General features: G+C 43.8%; 1 protein-coding gene across 16 annotated transcripts in view; it reads right to left on the bottom strand.

Moving 5' to 3' along the window:
* The window catches only part of LOC119660950 (protein unc-13 homolog B), a 241,664-nt gene that overhangs the window by 186,332 nt on the left and 37,602 nt on the right, over window positions 1-17,730 (bottom strand). For 14 of the 16 annotated variants that reach the window (XM_038069982.1, XM_038069979.1, XM_038069973.1 and 11 more), the window contains 2 exons: window positions 13,355-13,487; window positions 1,548-1,963 (listed from right to left, as the gene is read on the bottom strand). In XM_038069982.1, the coding sequence (XP_037925910.1) occupies window positions 1,548-1,911 (364 nt within the window). In that variant the 5' untranslated portion in view covers window positions 1,912-1,963; window positions 13,355-13,487. Of the gene's footprint in view, window positions 1-1,547; window positions 1,964-13,354; window positions 13,488-17,730 lie in introns of those variants that run through there. The other 2 variants (XM_038069985.1, XM_038069987.1) reach the window with 2 other exon arrangements.

Genomic DNA, 17,730 nt, shown 5'->3' with positions numbered 1-17,730 from the left:
GCGACTCCCCCCAGTAAATTAAACTAACTAAGGGGGGCACTTTTCGAAACTGATAATATTTTTGATACTGGGTCAAACATATGGGAGGGGAGGGCTCATAATGTTTGTTCTAAACCGCGTAACGGGTCTCGTCCCCAGAACTTATCCAGTCAAAAAAAAAGTTGTAGAAGGTCAAAGTTGTGTGTTTCACGTGAATTTATCGCACTCTAAGACGTGTATGACGTCATCATCATATAAGGTGAACTCATATGATCGGACGAGTTGGAGGTTGGAAATATATATGTATATCAAGGAAGATTTTGAATTGGAGGCATACGCGAATGGGAAAACATGAATGAGGTTTTTCTCACACAAGATGAACACAAAATCTTTATATCTGAAGCGTCCAGCTTCCGATGTTCCAACTTGTTTAATGGCATGTGGTCAATTGCGTGTCTCAAAAAAAGGAGAAGAAGTAATTCACGATGATGTATGAAAGGTAAAGGAATATAATATCAAGATATTTCAGAAGTAAATAAAAGATTAAAGATATAGAACAGGCTAAGGTTAAGTTATTGAAGTTGGTTTTAAAAATCCATATTTTCGCGTTTTAGGCATAGAAAATAATCGGAAAAGGGGACACTGGCATGTGAAATTCCATAGGTTGACGATAGCAGAAATTCTAATGATAGATGGCATCACTCGTTTGAAAAAAATTGTTCCCTGCAATGGCTATTCTTTCATCATTACGGCATTATAGTGTTTTTCGTGAATAATGTCAAAAAAAAGCCTAACTTGCCCAGCAAAATCGCAATTTTCCGCCCCCCACCCCAATATTTTTAATCTCCGATTAGGGACCACTTTCAGAAACTACATGAAATTTCATATAAACCACTTTAACTTCGAAAATATACTTTTCGAAATTCGAAATGCAACCAACCTCATGTTGCTAAGCTTTCGAATGACATGTAAAAATGATGGGGGCTTATGGGACCATGTTTTCTTCCATTTAATGAGTAATATTTGTAAATTTCCGATAACTAACCTCATTTACATGATTTTTACATGTCATTCGAAAGCTAACATAATTGAGACAACTTTTGTCAACTTTGCAAGTTTTGTAAATTGAAATTTAAATTGAAAATCGATTTTGAAATTTCTTTAAAGCTTGAACAGTTGTATCTTCAAAGTGACAGTGACGTTTGATTAAGATTGAATTATTGGGGAAGTGAAAAATTGTCAGTTGGTTGAGCAGGTCAAGCTTTTTGGCACTATTCACGAAAAACGCGATAGCTCTGTATCGGTAAAAGATAAAATGGCCATTCCATGAAAACGAGGAGTGCTATTTACATGAAAATTTCTACCATCATCAACGGGATACCCTGTATAGACACAGAGAGAGAGAGGTGCAAGGATGGAAAGATAGAAGTCAAGATTTGTCTTTTGTATTAAAAATGCAAATCAAAATATAGCTTTTTTTTTTGAAGGATATTTTCTTCCCAACAGTATTCAAGAAAAAATAATACACATAGACATATACAAATATAGGGAGTTATTGAAATCCATACCGAATGGTAATTCAAAGCGACAGTCGAGTAAAATCATATGACCTGTTGGATTTTTCGTTCCAGACACCTCGCCATCCATTAATATTAAATCCATATCGATGGGATACCATTGTCCCTGTTGTAATTGTTGCTGACGGTGTTGATCTTGCCCATGAAATTGCTGACTTTGCTGTTGATATTGAGGTTGATTATACTTAACTCCGTTAGACTGATTATTACGTATTAAAAGCTGCTGATGCGCTGCTGTACTAGTACTATCACAGTCTTCGAATTCATCATCTGGTAATATATCGTCGTCGATGATATTATAAGGGATGGTTTCAAGTGGTATCAACTGGTAGCCTAGTGCCCGATCCCAAATCATTCCCTTGTTCCAAACTTCAACCAAAAGACCACTGTTCACATTGTTTGTTTCGCTAAGGGATGGAGGTCGTTTTTTTTTTAATTATGATAACGACTTTTCTTAACTTAAAATACTGAACAATTTTAGATTTTTGTTGGTTTCTTATATTAAAGAAATGTGATGAAGCTAACACTCACACTAAAAGCACAACAGCAAGAACAATTACGAATACAATACCAGTTAGTTGCTAATTGTAACTATAACTAAAAGATTGTAATTAATTCACAGCGTTTATACGAGGAAATTCATCTGAAAATAGCATAGAAAACCTTTTTTTTTCGTCCCTAGGATTTTCGAATATTCCTGACTTGCTCAAAAGGAATTTAGAAGGCGCAAATCAAAGATGAACCTCGTATAGACGGAATGACAAATAAAATTAGGACACAAAGATAGAATTGAAGCCATACATAAAACGATAATATTTGCAGTACATGCATGAAATTTATATCTACAGTCAAAAAAGCTCTTGAACTCCCACCGAACCGAGGGGTGACCAGCCTCAGAATGCGTTGAAGGCAACGTCCAAGAGCTCGTTTGACAGCGATAATGTATTTTAGAGAGATCTGTATCTCCGATTGTCGCAAACACTTAGTAGTAACGCGGTGATTCGAAACTACAGAGACATATATAACGTAAATCGAAACACGTCAAAATCTAGAGTGATCTGTCACCGGACAGGACCCTTCGGCCTATAGAACAAATTGCAAGGATGACAAATTTTTGCATCTCCATGTCTATACTGGACTATTCCAGTCCTTAGATCGAGCGTTTTCAGCGGGGCTAATCCCATTAATCCCAGGAGGTCAAAGGGTATAGTATAGGTCCCAGGGCGAAACGTATATTGATACCCACGATGGAGCATAAAACCTGGGAAACGCCTGCTGAACCAACACCGACAGTTCTACTACCAAACCGCTAGGATCGCTGGAAATTCTTTCTTCATAAAAAACTCCAGAAGGAGAAGAATGAAGGCGAGTCTCCCGCGCCTAAAAAGGGGACAAATTGTACCAACTGGTCCTCCAAGCTGGGGGTTGGGTAGGGCTGACAACCCCACGTGAAAAACCGAGGTTACGAAGTCACGGAAGAAGGCTCGGCAGGATAGATTTTAAAATGATGACCCCAGCAACCACAACAAAAAAACCATTTGGCCACTTTCTCACGGAACGTGCGCTCCCTGTACAGACCGAATGCTGTTTAGCAGTTAGGCGATGCCCAGTTCCAATATAAGGCTGAGGTAATAGCATTGCTGGAGAAGAAGCACTACACCATAGACTATAGCAGCCATCCAGTAAACCATGTGCTGGGAAGTAGATTTCCTAGTTAGCCAAAAAAATGAAACCTGCTCTTATCAGCGTTCAAAACATAAGGGAAAGGCTAGGCAGTCTTGGTTTACAAGGCAAATTTAGAAACATGAGCCTCATTAACGTCCACGCCCTTACAGAGGGGACCGAGAGTCAGACGAGGATACCTTTTACCAGACAGTTGAGCAGACCCTCTAAGCCTGTCCCAAGTACGATGCCAAAATCATGGAGATTTCAACAGTCAGGTATGGACGGAGGTTTTCAGGGCGATACGTCGGCTCCCATACCTTAAATAGGGATACCAATGATAACGAACTCTGGATTATTCAGTTGGTAGTATCGTACGAAATGGTTGTTGGAAGTACCCGGTTTGCGCGGAAAGCAATCTACAAACAGCCGCTACAGACGGGACCATTTTCAACCGAATTTACCGCGTGCGGATCGAACGCCGCTACTTCTCAGCCTTGATGAATGTAAGAACATATAGGGGGGGGGGGGGGGGGAATATACACTCGGAGCACTATCCCGTTGGCACAGTTTTCCGAGCTCGAATTACGACCCCATCTACAATCCCCTCTGACAATCAAGCGAGAGTGAATACTAAAACCATTCACAACACAGCCCTCCGCAACATCTATAAGGGTCAAATGGATGCCGCAATAACCGCTGCTAACAGATGTCCTGGAGATGAAACGTTAACAAATGGTCTTCACAACCACCTAAAGAACGTTATCATTGATACGGCAACAAACATACTTGGCTCCACCCCGAGAGGAACGGTTGATTCAAAGACGAATTTAAGCCAGCAACGGAACGGAAGAATGCCGTATACCAAGTAATGCTGCATTCTCAAAGAACGCAGGCACGCGCAGAGACTTACCAAAAACTCCGTCGAGCGGAGAACCGACTTTGCACACGAAAAAAGGAAACCTGGGAGAACCAATAAGTCTGTGAATTCGAAAAGTACAGGGAGCAACCACGCCAGGCGCGGAAGTCTTACCAACAAGTCAGCAGGATGAAGCCTTACACACCTTGACGCTGATCCTGCCGAGACAAAGAGGGAAATCTGATTTTCGACAGAATGGGCATATTGGAGCGACGGGTTTAGTAGTTTGCTGACCTGCTGAATAACCAGAACATGGGCGAGTTGGAGGTCCCGCCAACTGAGGACGAACAAACGCTGCCACCACTAAGCAGAGAGAGAAAAATCCTCCTAAGAATTTTTTACCCCCTACATGAAGATGGACGATTCCGTAGCGTACATAACAACGCAATCTATGAGTGATACCATGATCGTTTCGTTGTGGATAAAATCCTAGCCAAAAGGTTACGGTGGGCGGGTCACTTAATCCGTATGGATGAGGATGATCCACCCCGGAGAGTCTATAAGGGCAATATCTATCGTAGAAGAAGAAGAAGGCAGACCCTGCCTAACATGAATGGATGGAGCGATAGCGTAGGTCAGGACGCCAAACACATTTTAGGGATATCGTATTGGTGGACCTCGGCGCAAAATCGGGATGTTTGGAGTTCCTTATTAAGGCAAGCCTAGACCGAATACCGGCTGTTGCGTGGTTGATGATGATGATACCGCATTACAAAAGAGCTTGCATGTGATCGCAAGTCTTTGGATACTGAACAACTGAGGAGGTAAAAAGGACACTTCACCATTGTTCTTAACCGTATCCTATCCGGTGAAGTTCCTCCTCTTGTGGACGAAATGACTAGTGACGGTAACATGCGGATACGGACTGTGCCTCCAAGCAAAAGAGGGATCATTGTCAAGGATTCTCCTCGGAGTATCCTTATAGTAAAGATTGGTAGTTTGCCACTAAATTATATTTCAACACAGGGTCTTTTTGGAAAATTTCGCAGACGGAGTTATGACGGCTGGTGTACTCGGCACTGTTTAGTATTCTGTACGTAGGTGTTATGTGTTTCCTCTTGACATAATCTACAACATCATGAAGGATGTACCGCTTGCATTCCTTTTTAGCGAGCTAAGCACCCATTAGTCAACTATTTATTGAAGGCTTCCATGTTGATGCCTGGCAACAACAAACAACAAAAAACTTTTGATATGGCCTTGAAATTACATTCGACCTCATGTCAAGTTCAAGGGAAACAATTCTTCTGGACAAGACCCAATCGCCAAACTCCCCCAGTAACTTAGATTTAACAATGGTCACAGGTGTTGTTACTTATGTCGTCCGAATCCATACCTTCAATTTGGATCTGAATTATTATTACATATGAAGATCGTAAGAATTATAAACCGATATTTTGACGAATTTTCCAAAACCATGCATTCACGAGGCAAGACAAGGCAGACCCTGCCTGAGATGGAACGATGACGTAGGTCAGGACACCAGACAGCTTTTAGGGATATCGAATTGATGGACCTCGGCACAAAACTGGGATGTCCGGAGTTCCTCACTAAAGTAGGTCTAGACATACACTGATGTCCGCAACACACCTGTGCACACCTGAGCCTAGGTACCATATAGTGGCAGCCTCCTGATTTTTTCAAATTTTTCGGTTAGCTAGTTTCTAAGAATGGGCGCGTTAAAGAAATAATCACTTTCAACCTCCCGTACTTCCCACATTTCCAACAAATGTCAAAACTAAAACCGGCTTCGGAAAGTACTAACCGAGACCTTTCATTTGATACCCCACATGACTATATTTGGTGGAAAAAAAATTTACATGCGCCTCTCCCTTAATTCAACGTAAAAGGATGTAACTCACTGTATGCATGAGCGTTCACAGTTCCCACCTTTTCACCAACTTTGGTGTCAATCGCTATAACCATCTCCGAGGAAAATATGTGTGACGGACAGATAGGCAGACAGACGTAAACCCATTGAGGGACCGCCTATAAAATCGTGATGGGATGATTTAGAAGCCGATCATCTCTGCAGGTCATGTGCCCTTCACTCTTGTTAAAAATTATCCAGGAGTTATTCCCCCAACAAGAGGACGGCACAATCAGCTTCCAGCGAACTCTGAATGTGACCGCAATACCGCCAGTTACCAGTGACGAACTGCTGGAGATCTGCGCTAGGATAGGGGATAGCAAAACTCCAAGTCTGGATGGCACTCCGAATAGGGCCCTTAAGCTTGCCATGGAATCCAGACCGAACATGTTCCCTGAGTATTTCGAAACGTGCATGTCCGAGGGGATATTTCCTGCATCATGGAATTGACAGAAGTTAGTGCTCCTGCCCCCCTTCCAGGGAAAGTCATGGTGGTGGGCTACGCTGAGGATATAGCGCAAGTTGTGGTCGCAAAGCATCTCGAAGAAGCTGAGTTATACTCACGCGAAGCGATCAGTGCTCTTAAGGGTTGACTAGAGAGTTCTAGTCTGACACTTGCGGTGGAAAAAATGGAAGCATCCACTGCAAGTGACGCCCTGGCAAGGAACGTGGAAGGGCCACGACATGTTTCCAGGTTATTTATAGCTAGGGTAGTGAGTTCGATCCTGTTCTATGCAGCTCCAGTTTGGGAAAATACATTGCAGGTTACATTTAACGGTAACAAACTGAGTTCAGTCTACAGAAGAACAGCCCTAAGGGTGTGCTCGGCATTCAGGACTATCTCAGAGGATCCAATATTCGTCCTATCTGGAATGATGCCCATTGACATCTTGGCAGATGAGATGACGAATATATACTATGCGAAGTCTGTCTCTCCTTTATCGCAGACGAAGAATGCCGAAAGAGAGAGATCTCTAAATAGATGGCAAAAGCATTGGGAGCGCTCAGGAAAGGGTCGGTGGACACACAGGCTCATCCCTGCCATCAGGAAGTGGTTGGAGAGACGGCACAGTGAGATTAATTATAATCTTACCCAGTTTCTTACGGGGCAAGGAGGATATCGCCAGTGCCTGTTCAGGTTTAAACTGGATACCTCACCCGACTGTTCAAACTGCGATGGAGTCCCAGAGGACCCAGAGCATGTATTCTTCCACTGTCTAAGGTTTGTGGAGGAAAGAAAGAACCTAGACGAGACTCAAGGAGAAGTGCTCATACCAGAAAATCTGATGCGAAAAATGCTAGCATGTCAGGAAGACTAGGATGCGATCAACTCCATGGTCGCATTAATCCAGAGCAAACTTCGAAAGGCAGAGGAGACTAGAATAACGCACACCAAGCTAAAATGAGCTGACTCCGCCCCGTGATGTAATATCGTATGGTAGTTCCACGGGGCTTGGGGGGAGTCGGGGGTGGTTTTAGTGGGTAAGAATCCCACGCACAGGCGTGTTCAGATCAGTGTCTTTGGGAGATTTCCACCGCCTCAAACAAAAAAGAAAAACAACACACAAAACCTTAAAAATGACACATTTATGGCAATGTAACTTGTTGATCGAAGAGGAGTGACATTTTAAAGTAATTAAATGAATCAACTTTATAAAAGACTAAAATTAAACCTGTTTAAATATGTACTTCATAATTCCAGTGTATACAAACTCTAATAGGTACCCAGGCGACATCTTTAAACTTTAAACAAAATTTCAACTTGTCCGTCGCCTGCAAACCAATTCTGACTCGCAGAACTATTTAAGTTTTTTTATTTTACTTCCAAATACAATTGTTTCGGAGACCACGAGGGTCCTTCATCAGTGCTAGTACCTAATTAGGACTAAGGACGCGGAACCTGCACCATATTCATCACTGTCACCGTTAGACTGACCCGCACTTTTCCTAGTAAGCACTTACGCAAAACTTGATATCCAATTGCACGACCTCTAACAGTCAAAACAGACTCCCACGAATTATATGTGATATTGGTTGTCTAGCTCGCCATCGCTATCTCCCCGCTGTCAAAAACCAAGGCCTTTCGCGTCGCAAAGCGAAGCAGTCTTGAATCAAAAATAAAAATTCCTCTCCAGCAGCCAAGGATCCAAAACTCAAACCCAAAAAGAATATACACAGGAGATTCAACGCCCAGCGCATTCTTTCACAATTTATGGTGACGGAAAAGTCTTGCACATGATCGACCGCGACGGAAGTTACGCGAGCAAAATTCCACCCATAAGGGCTGTGTGTTAGTGCCGTGTATGTAATGTAGTGCATTGGTGCGCGCCCATCTGGTAGCGAGCACATGGTTGCAAGTTGGTGCAAGTACGTGGCAGCATCTGTCATAACTATAGACATTGCGCAGCTGTTCTTTCCTTAAAGATTCAATTCAGATTAATGGTAACGAATCTTGATGGAATCACTGAGCAAATGATACTTCAAAATTGCTTTATAGGAAGCCTGGTGGGAAGCAAGCATCCGGAATATTCTCGGTAATTGATTCATGCGGTCAAAGGGTAGTATAGGTCTGAGGGCGAAATGTGAATTGGTAACCACGATGGGGGGGGTGCCCTATCATGCGTCCTCTTTAACCTGGCCCTCGAGCAAGTGATCCGTGATGCTGAGGTAACGGCAAGAGGTACGATCCTCTTTAAGTCCACCCAACTACTGGTCTATGCTGGCGATATTGACATCATGGGAGAACCACCCGAGACGTACAAACTGCCTTCATCCAGCACCGCAAACCAATTAAGGTGCTAAGCGGAAAATAGACGAATGATCTGCGGGATGAGATGAGATCTTTCGTGGATAAGAACATGGGAATTGCGGTACTCCCAAGTACGGCTTTTCTCAGAGAAATTAATCACGAGGGGATCGAGTCTCTGGCGGTATATGTGAGGGAAACCCCGTCATACGCCGCATACGCTTCTGTTTTCCATAAGACAATAGACTAAGTTTATGTCGAAAAACATAAAGATCGGTCAAATCAACCTGCAGCATGCCAAAGCTCCCTCCTACCTGTTGGCAGCGAGAATGACAAAGCTGCAGGATTTCCCCAATATCTTTCTGGTGCAAGAACCGTGGGTTCAATTTAACAGAATCTGTTGCATTGGATCAGTAAAGGGGGCTAGGATCTTCTACGACGAAAGATCCATAAGACCGAGAGCTTACGTCCTGATGTCAAGACGGTTAGAGGCAACTATGCTGAGACAATATTGTTCCCAGGACTTAGCTACGGTACCAGATAAATGACGAGAGGAAAAACATCATAGTTGCCTCCGCTTATTTACCCTATGATTCTTTGTATCCTCCACCGACGCAAGAACTTAGGGATCTGGTGGCGTATGCAGAATCAAGTGGTCTCGAACTCTTAATAGGTTGCGATGCGAATGCTCAACATATTTGTTGGGGGCAGTAGCAAATGCAATCCAGGAGGGGAGAAGCTATTTGATTTCATCACTTCAGCTGGTCTTATGACTGCAAACGTAGGGTGCGCCCCTACGTTCGTGGGACCGAGAAGCGAAGCGAAGTAATTGACCTAACAATATGTACCCCAAAATTGTTAGAGCTGATTACACACTGGCGAGTGCTAGACGAGGTCTCACTGTCAGATCACCGATATCTAGAATTCAATCTGACTATTGCGGGCGAACAGTCTGCAGTACAAAGACGGAACCCTAGGAAAACGGATTGGGCAAAGTTCAATGAACTTCTTGGCAATAAAGTACAGTTCCCTAGGCGACTAAGGACTCCTTTGGTGCTGGAAGATGAATTGAAAACTCTGAATTGCACACTTTTAGAGTGCTATGAAGAGGCTTGTCGTATTTCCCGAGGCCAAAGCGGTAAAACGGTTCCTTGGTGGAACCGAGAACTGCATAAACTCAAGAAATCAACCAGGCGACTTCTAAACCGTGCTTGCAAAAGTAACAAGGACGAAGACTGGTTAAATCTCAGGAACTCACAATGTGAATATAAGAGGCTCGTTAGGTGCTCGAAACGAGACTCCTTTAGAGCGTACTGTGAGGAACTGGAAGGCGAAAGGGAGGCTTCAAGGCTATGCAGAGTCCTCAAAAAGGATGAGCCGGCCAAGTTGGATTCTCTTAGAAAACCCGACGGTACTTTCACGAGCTCCAGACTGGACTCAGTACAGACTCTCCTGGAAGTACACCACCCGGGAGAACGGGTGAGAGAAGTGGTAGGGGGAGAGTTGACGGTTCTTCACGCAAGTATTGCAAGGGGAACTGGAACACTGCGAAAGCGGTTGTCACCCATAAAAAGGTGAGAGCTGCCATACTGTTCTTTGAACATTTCAAAGCACCTGGCATGGATGACATCTATCCGGCAATGCTAAAGGGGGGTATGGAGCATTTAGAGCGACCTCTAAGAAATATTTTTCGAGGATGTCTTGCTCTGGGCTACGTGCCTTCTTCTTGGCAACAGGTTAAGGTAGTTTTCATACCGAAACCTGGGCAAGATGACTATTCTAATCCAAAGAACTTCAGACAGATCAGCTTGACTTCATTCTTGCTGAAAGGTTTGGAGAGACTGGTGGAGCGTCACATTCGTGGAAAGGCACTTAGGTCGCACCCACTTAGTGAAAACCAACATGCTTACCAACGTGGAAAGTCCTGTGAGTCTGCTCTTCATTCTTTGGTCACAAAGACAGAGGATGCAACTTTGAATGGTGAGTACGCGATGGGGGTGTTCGTGGACATTGAAGGGGCTTTTGACTGTGCGCCTTTTCAAAAACTTTGTGATGCCGCCAGAGCGCATGGTGTTGATGATGTTTTAATTAAGTGGATCCATGCTATGCTAACGCAAAGATTGTTGTGCGCTGAGGTAGGGGTCGATCGCTACCTGACTACGGAAGCAACGAAGGGCTGCCCCCAAGAAGGTGTGCTTTCGCCGCTTCTGTGGAGTATGCTGATCGACTCACTGCTATGTGAACTGCAAAATTTGCCAATACACGCTCAAGCTTATGCTGATGACGTGGCTGTACTTGCTGTTGATCGGAATCTTGGTACGGTGTGTAGGAATATACAGCGTGCCGTTGATTTGATAGACAGCTGGTGCCTTAGACATGGTTTGTCAGTTAATCCAAATAAAACTACAATGGTTTTATTCACAAAAAGGAGAAAACTGGATGGACTTTGTCTCCCTGAGATGAGGGGTACTACCCTTCAACTCTCCGAAGAAGTGAAATATCTGGGGGTCACTCTAGATAAACAACTTCTTTGGAACAAACATGTAGAGGTAAAGATGAAACGAGCTCTCACAGCTTATGGGCTGTGCAGACGGACCTTTGGCTCGACATGGAGACTCAGGCCTCATGTGGTAATGTGGATATACGTTGTCATCATTAGGCCGATGTTTGTATATGCATCCGCAGTGTGGTGGGGTAAGGTGAGACAAAAAGGTTTTCACCGTAAACTAGGCGCACTGCAAAGAACTGTTTGTCTGGGAATCACTGGTGCCATGAGCACGACATCCGGCGCAACTCTGAATGCACTACTCAATTTGCAGCCACTGGATATATTTATTCAAAGCACTGCAATGAGAGCAGCTCATAGGCTAATTCGATTAGATCTATGGGAAAACAACGGGTGTGGGGGGCACAAAGCATTGGAAGAGTTACTGGGAAGACTGAATCCAGTTCTTACAATGCTTTCAGATTCTCGTGTCTCCATACATCTGTTTGGTAGAAGATATGTAGTTACCCTGAAGCGTAGAAAGGACTGGGAAGACCCAGAGGAATGCGTGGCGGGATATACGGAAGTCTTCTACACCGATGGCTCAAAAACAGAAGAGGATTCTGGAGACGGAGTCTACCTCTCGAATAAAAACGAGAAGTGGGCTTTTCCTTTGGGACAATATGCCACCGTTTTTCAAGCCGAAGTTTATGCGATCCTAAGGGTGGCAAACTGGGTGATTGACGAGCGGTTGAAGGGCAGGCGCATCGCAATCTGCAGTGACAGTCAAGCTGCACTGAGGGCATTGAGCAGTCCTTTGATCACCTCGAAAATCGTTCAGGAATGCAGAAACCGTTTGAACTCTATGTCTAGATTCAATACGGTGGAACTATGCTGGGTACCTGGTCACTGTGGCATAGAAGGAAATGAAATATCGGACGCTTTAGCGAAAGAGGGGTCAATCTCCCCTATGCCCCTATGGACCGGAACCAGCAATTGGGGTATCAGTAGCATTGGCTAAATCTGTTTTCAAAAACTCCGAAAACTCCTCCTTCGAAAATCCTCCGAAGAATTTTTCGCCCCCTGCATGAGGATGGACGATTCCGTAGCCCAGATAACGACGAAGTCTATGAGCGATACCATGACCGTCTAGTTATGGATAAAATTCGGCTCAATAGGTTACGGTGGGTGGGTCACTTAATCCATATGGATAAGGATACTCCAGCCCGGATAGACTATAAGGGCAATATCTACGGTAGAAAAGGAAGACGAGGCAGACCCTGCCTGAGATGGAGCGATGGCGTAGGTCAGGACGCCAGACAGCTTTGGTGGACCTCGGCGCAAAACCGGGATGTCTGGAGTTCCTTATTAAGGCAGGCCTAGACAGGATACCGGTTGTTGGTCCGTTGATGATGATGATGATGTTCGGCGAGAGCTGGATCTCCGCATTTGTGATGGTTTTTTTTGCGAAATATTTCAGATTTAGTTTTATCACTGAAAGCAACGTTTTTCCAGAATGAGACTTGAGGGACCAATCGCAACTTACCACCAGACGTGCAACCTAGTTGACAACCAGGTCTCTTCGGTGTGTTATATCTTTTAACGTATAATTGAAATGAAAAATATTTCCCATAAAAATAATATAAATCTCAAACGTTCAAGCAAGACAAGACATTTTATAAAGAGAAAATTTAGACTAAATTAATCAATAAAGATAGCATTCAGGCAATTGTATCAAATTGAATAAAAAAAAGTTTTGAAGCACAAGTAGATACAATGATATACAAGTCCACATATAGTTTATATTTACATAGATTGCAATATTTCAGATACAATTCATATTTACTACAAATATTCACGCTAACACAGAGTGTACGGATACTTGGCATTCTAGTTATGTGAATAAAAAATTGTCACAAATATAAAAAAAAACAGCAAATTCAAAAATTCAAGCAAATAAAAATTAGATTAATTAATTTTTATTTTTTTTCTCAAACAGAAATTCAAGGTGGTTATTTTCCCCACATTTTTAATATTTTGCTTTTATTTAATTAAATTTAATAATAATAAAAATAAAATTTAATAAAATAAAAATAATTTAATTAAATTTACTTACAAAAGAAAGTCTTGTTCCCAGCATGGTTCTTGTCCTTTGACTGTTACTGTTGTGGATTTAACGTTTTGTAGCTTTAAAGTAACATACGTATTGAACTGAAGTGCTTGTGGACCAATGTATTTAGCTCTTTTGACTGAAAATAAAGAAATAAAAAGATACAACTGAATTTGGTAATATATTGCGCACATTTTGTATCTACATCTATTATACTACTAGTAACTTGAATGTAGAGAATATCGTATCTTAACCTGTTTCCTAATAACTCCGCCATGCTATTTACATAACATGCCGGTTCCAAGTTCGGTTTAAAGAGCAGAGTTTGGAACAATGACTCTGTTTGATGTTCTTCTGAAACTGTGAGCAGCCCCAGATTTTTCGATTAGATAGTTTCTAAGAATGGGCCCGTTAAAAAAATGATCAATTTCGACCCCCCGCACTCCCCACCTTTCCAATAAATCTCAAAACTAAGACCGGCTTCGGGAACTACTAATCGAGACCTTTCATCTGATATCCGACATGGCTACATTTGATGAAAAAAATTACACCACCCTTTATTCAACGCCTCAACCCTTAAATTCAACGTAAAAGGATGTAACTCACTGCATGCGTGAGCGTTCACAACTCCCACCTTTCTACGAATTTGGCGTCAATCTCTATAACCGTCTCCGAGAAAAATGTGTGTGATGGACAGACAGACAGATGTCGAATCAAAGGAGCAGCAGCATTGGAGTTAATTCTGTGAATGAGACTGATGCATTCACACAGTTGGGATCAATGATCCAAAATCTTTACAGGTCGCGGAAAAATTACAGCGGGCATGCCATGCCTCTATGCCTCGGCTAGTGCTTTCCGAAGACGAAATCCCAATTTCTGGTGGAATGCAGAAATTGAGGAATGTCAAAAAAACTGCCTCAGAGCTAGGAGATGCTCCCAGCGCAGAAGAAATCAACCTGAATTCGTAGAGTTACACATGCAATACAAGAACGCGAAGAAAAAATAGCAAGTAGCTATCTCGAAGAGCAAATCCGAACATTTCAAGCGGAGCTGACTCTGATTCATGGGGTGATGCCTACAGGTCGGTAATGTCATCACTGAAAGGCAAACATCATCATCATCAACGGCGCAACAACCGGTATCCGGTCTAGGCCTGCCTTAATAAGGTACTCCAGACATCCCGGTTTTGCGCCGAGCTCCACCAATTCGATATCCCTAAAAGCTGTCTAGCGTCCTGACCTACGCCATCGCTCCATCTTAGGCAGCGTCTGCCTCGTCTTCTTCTTCTACCCTTATAGACTTTCCGGGTGGGATCATCCTCATCCCTACGGATGAAGTGACCCGCCCACCGTAACCTGTTGAACCGGATTTTATCCACAACCGGACGGCCATGGTATCGCTCATAGATTTCGTCATTGTGTCAACGGTCTCAAAGTTGTATTCTCCTATCCTTATCCTTCCTTTTTGACCAATGCGGTTTGATCTTGTTAGTTGATTCGTCTTCGGTGCTGACGTTCCCACCATATATTTTATAAATGCCTTTATTATTGTGCAGCCTAAGATCTCGCCCTGATGGCCGCCTGCTCGATCTGGATGAAGGTAGTTTGTACGTCTCGGGTGGTTCTTCCCATGATGTCGATATCGTCAGCATAGGCCAGTAGTTGGGTGGACTTAAAGAGGATCATACCTCTTGCATTTACATCAGCATCACATTTGGAGGAGGAGGTGTTCAAACGAAGCACAACTCTGCCAAGAACACCAATTGCAAAGGCAAAGAATGATGGGCTAAAAGGAGATAGCTGGCCAAAAAAGGCGATTTCGACACCCATCGGATCTGATCAAGAGGTATTCCAGCAGCAGCAAATAGATCCATTCAGGAGAAGCTCATGAATTTTACGATCTCCTCCAATATCAAAGCCGGCAAAAGAGAAAGCTCATGGGAGCTCAGCAACTGAAAAATGTGAAGGAGTCAGTAAAAGGAGTAATCTGGCCAAGACTCACCGAGAACAGAGCCCCTGACCCAAAGGAACTACCTTTTATGCAGCTTGCGACTAAAATATTAAGCTGTCCGAATTCATCAAGGACAAGCACAACGTGCACAAACCCATTAAGAACATGGTAAGAGCCATCAGGGTGCTTTACAATAGGTCACAGGAAGAAATAAGAAAGCCTAAAGAAACGCCGGACATCCCAGCCTCAACAGTGTCACAAGCGACCCAAGTGACACCCAAGCACAAAGTCACCGACCTTCGCTCAAGTAAAAGAGTGCGAGACAAGGAGGGGGAAGCTTTGGGGAATCAACAGGCCTCAAAAAGGAAAAAAGGGGTCTTGACCAGTCCAAACGGAACTAAAAGTTCAGAAAGGCCCAAAGTGCCTAAAGTAGGAACGTCGGTCCGATCGATGTCGAAGGTGTGGGGAGAAAGGACATATTGCCAAGTAGTGCAGTGGAGACCCCAAATGCATTTTGTGTGAAAAAAAGGAGGGACGGGATAACCGACATATTTCCGGAAGTGGTAAATGCCCGGAATTTAGCAAGGCGTTAACTGCTGTGAAAAAATGAGGTTGATACAAATAAACCTTACTCATTGCAGGGTCGCACAAGATTTGCTTGCGCAGACCACTTACGAACCCGCGATGGAGGTTGCTATCATTAGTGAACCGTACAGAAATCTACACGGTAGTGTATGGGTCACAGATTCGACTGGTGGAGCGACGATATGGGCGTGCGGTCGTCAAGCCATACAATATAGCATGCATCGAGCGGCTAGTGGCTTTGTGTGGGCGAAAATAAGCGGCATATTCGTATACAGCTGCTACCCTCCACCGAGCCTCACACTTCATGTGTTTGAAGAACTGTTAGATGATCTTGTTCAAAACGCAAAAGGACGAGGTCCACAGGTGGTAGCCGGTGACTTTAATGCGTGGGCTATCCATTGGGGCAGCAAAGAGACTAACGCAAGGGGGCGATGCTTATTAGAAACATTTGCCCAGTTAGATGTAGTTCTGGCCAACGAAGGCGATATAAACACTTATCGGAAAGGGGAACTGGTTCAATTGTAGATCTGACTTTTTTCAGCCCTGCGCTGGCACGTGACATGTCGTGGCAACTTAGCGAGGACTTCACGTACAGCGACCACCTTTGAACCAAGGACGGAGCCACAAGGTAGGAGACCCACACCTCGGAAGCCGAAATCCAAAAGAACACCAGGACGGTTTGCAAAAGCGATGGATGAGCAAACATTCATGGAAGTGTGGCTAGACCTGCCTAGCAAAGCAGGCATCTCCACGGATAGAGCCCTTCATGTTACACAAAGCATCTCCAGTGCATGTGACGCGTCGATGCCTAGGAGATGCTCATTCTCCACTAGAAGATCCAATTATTGGTGGAATAGTTAACTTGCCAGCCTTCGATAGATTTGCCACAGAGCCAGATGAACGGCTCAGAGGGCAATAGGTAGGATCGATCAAGCGCCGCAAAAGAAATTACGCCGGGAATCGGATCATCACTTCCAAGCCGGCCATCAAATAATTGGGGGTGATGATAGACGGAAAACTTAATTTTAAGCAGCACATAGAGCATACTTGCGAAGAAGCATGCACTACGAGTATGGCTCTCGCAAGGACGATGCCGAACGTAGGAGCGGCATACTTGCAGGCTGATCATAGCCAGGGTGGTGAGTTCTATCAGTTTGGGGAAAAGCACTGCAGGTTTTAGGGAATACACATAAACTGAGTACGGTTTACAGAAGAACATCCCTAAGGGTTTATTCTGCATTCAGGACCGTCTCACACGATGCAGCGTACATCATCTCGGGAATGATGCCGATTGACATCCCGGCAACCGAAATGATGAACATTTATAACACCAGGTCCATCTCTTCCTTATCTCTGGTGAAAAAAGCCGAAAGGGAGAGATCCATAAGCAGATGGCAACAGCGATGGGACCAGTCAGAAAAGGGTCGTTGGACTTACAGGTTAATCCCTTCCATCGGGAAGTGGCTGGAGAGAAAGCATGGGGAGATCAATTATAATCTCACCCAGTTTCTCACCGGCCATGGAGGGTACCGTCAATACCTGCACCGGTTTAAATTGGACACCGCACCTAATTGTCCAAATTGCGGGCTCCCAGAAGACCCAGCGCACGTTTTCTTCCAGTGTCCTAGGTTCATGGAAGAAAGGAGGAACCTAGAGAAAACTCTAGGTGAAGTGCTATCAGCGCACATCGGCGCTATATAACGTTTGTTTTTTAGGACACCCTCTACTTTGGAGGTTCAAAGCTTGAATGACTAGGAAGCACTGCAAAGCGCTTGCTAAAGCCATGTTAACTGCAAGTACATACACTTGCCTCTTTCCAAAAATTATTTTGAATGTGTATATGTAAT

The sequence above is a fragment of the Hermetia illucens genome, chromosome 7, assembly GCF_905115235.1.
Source record: "Hermetia illucens chromosome 7, iHerIll2.2.curated.20191125, whole genome shotgun sequence".
NCBI lineage: Eukaryota > Metazoa > Arthropoda > Insecta > Diptera > Stratiomyidae > Hermetia > Hermetia illucens.
This window is presented reverse-complemented; position numbering and strand designations above follow the sequence as displayed.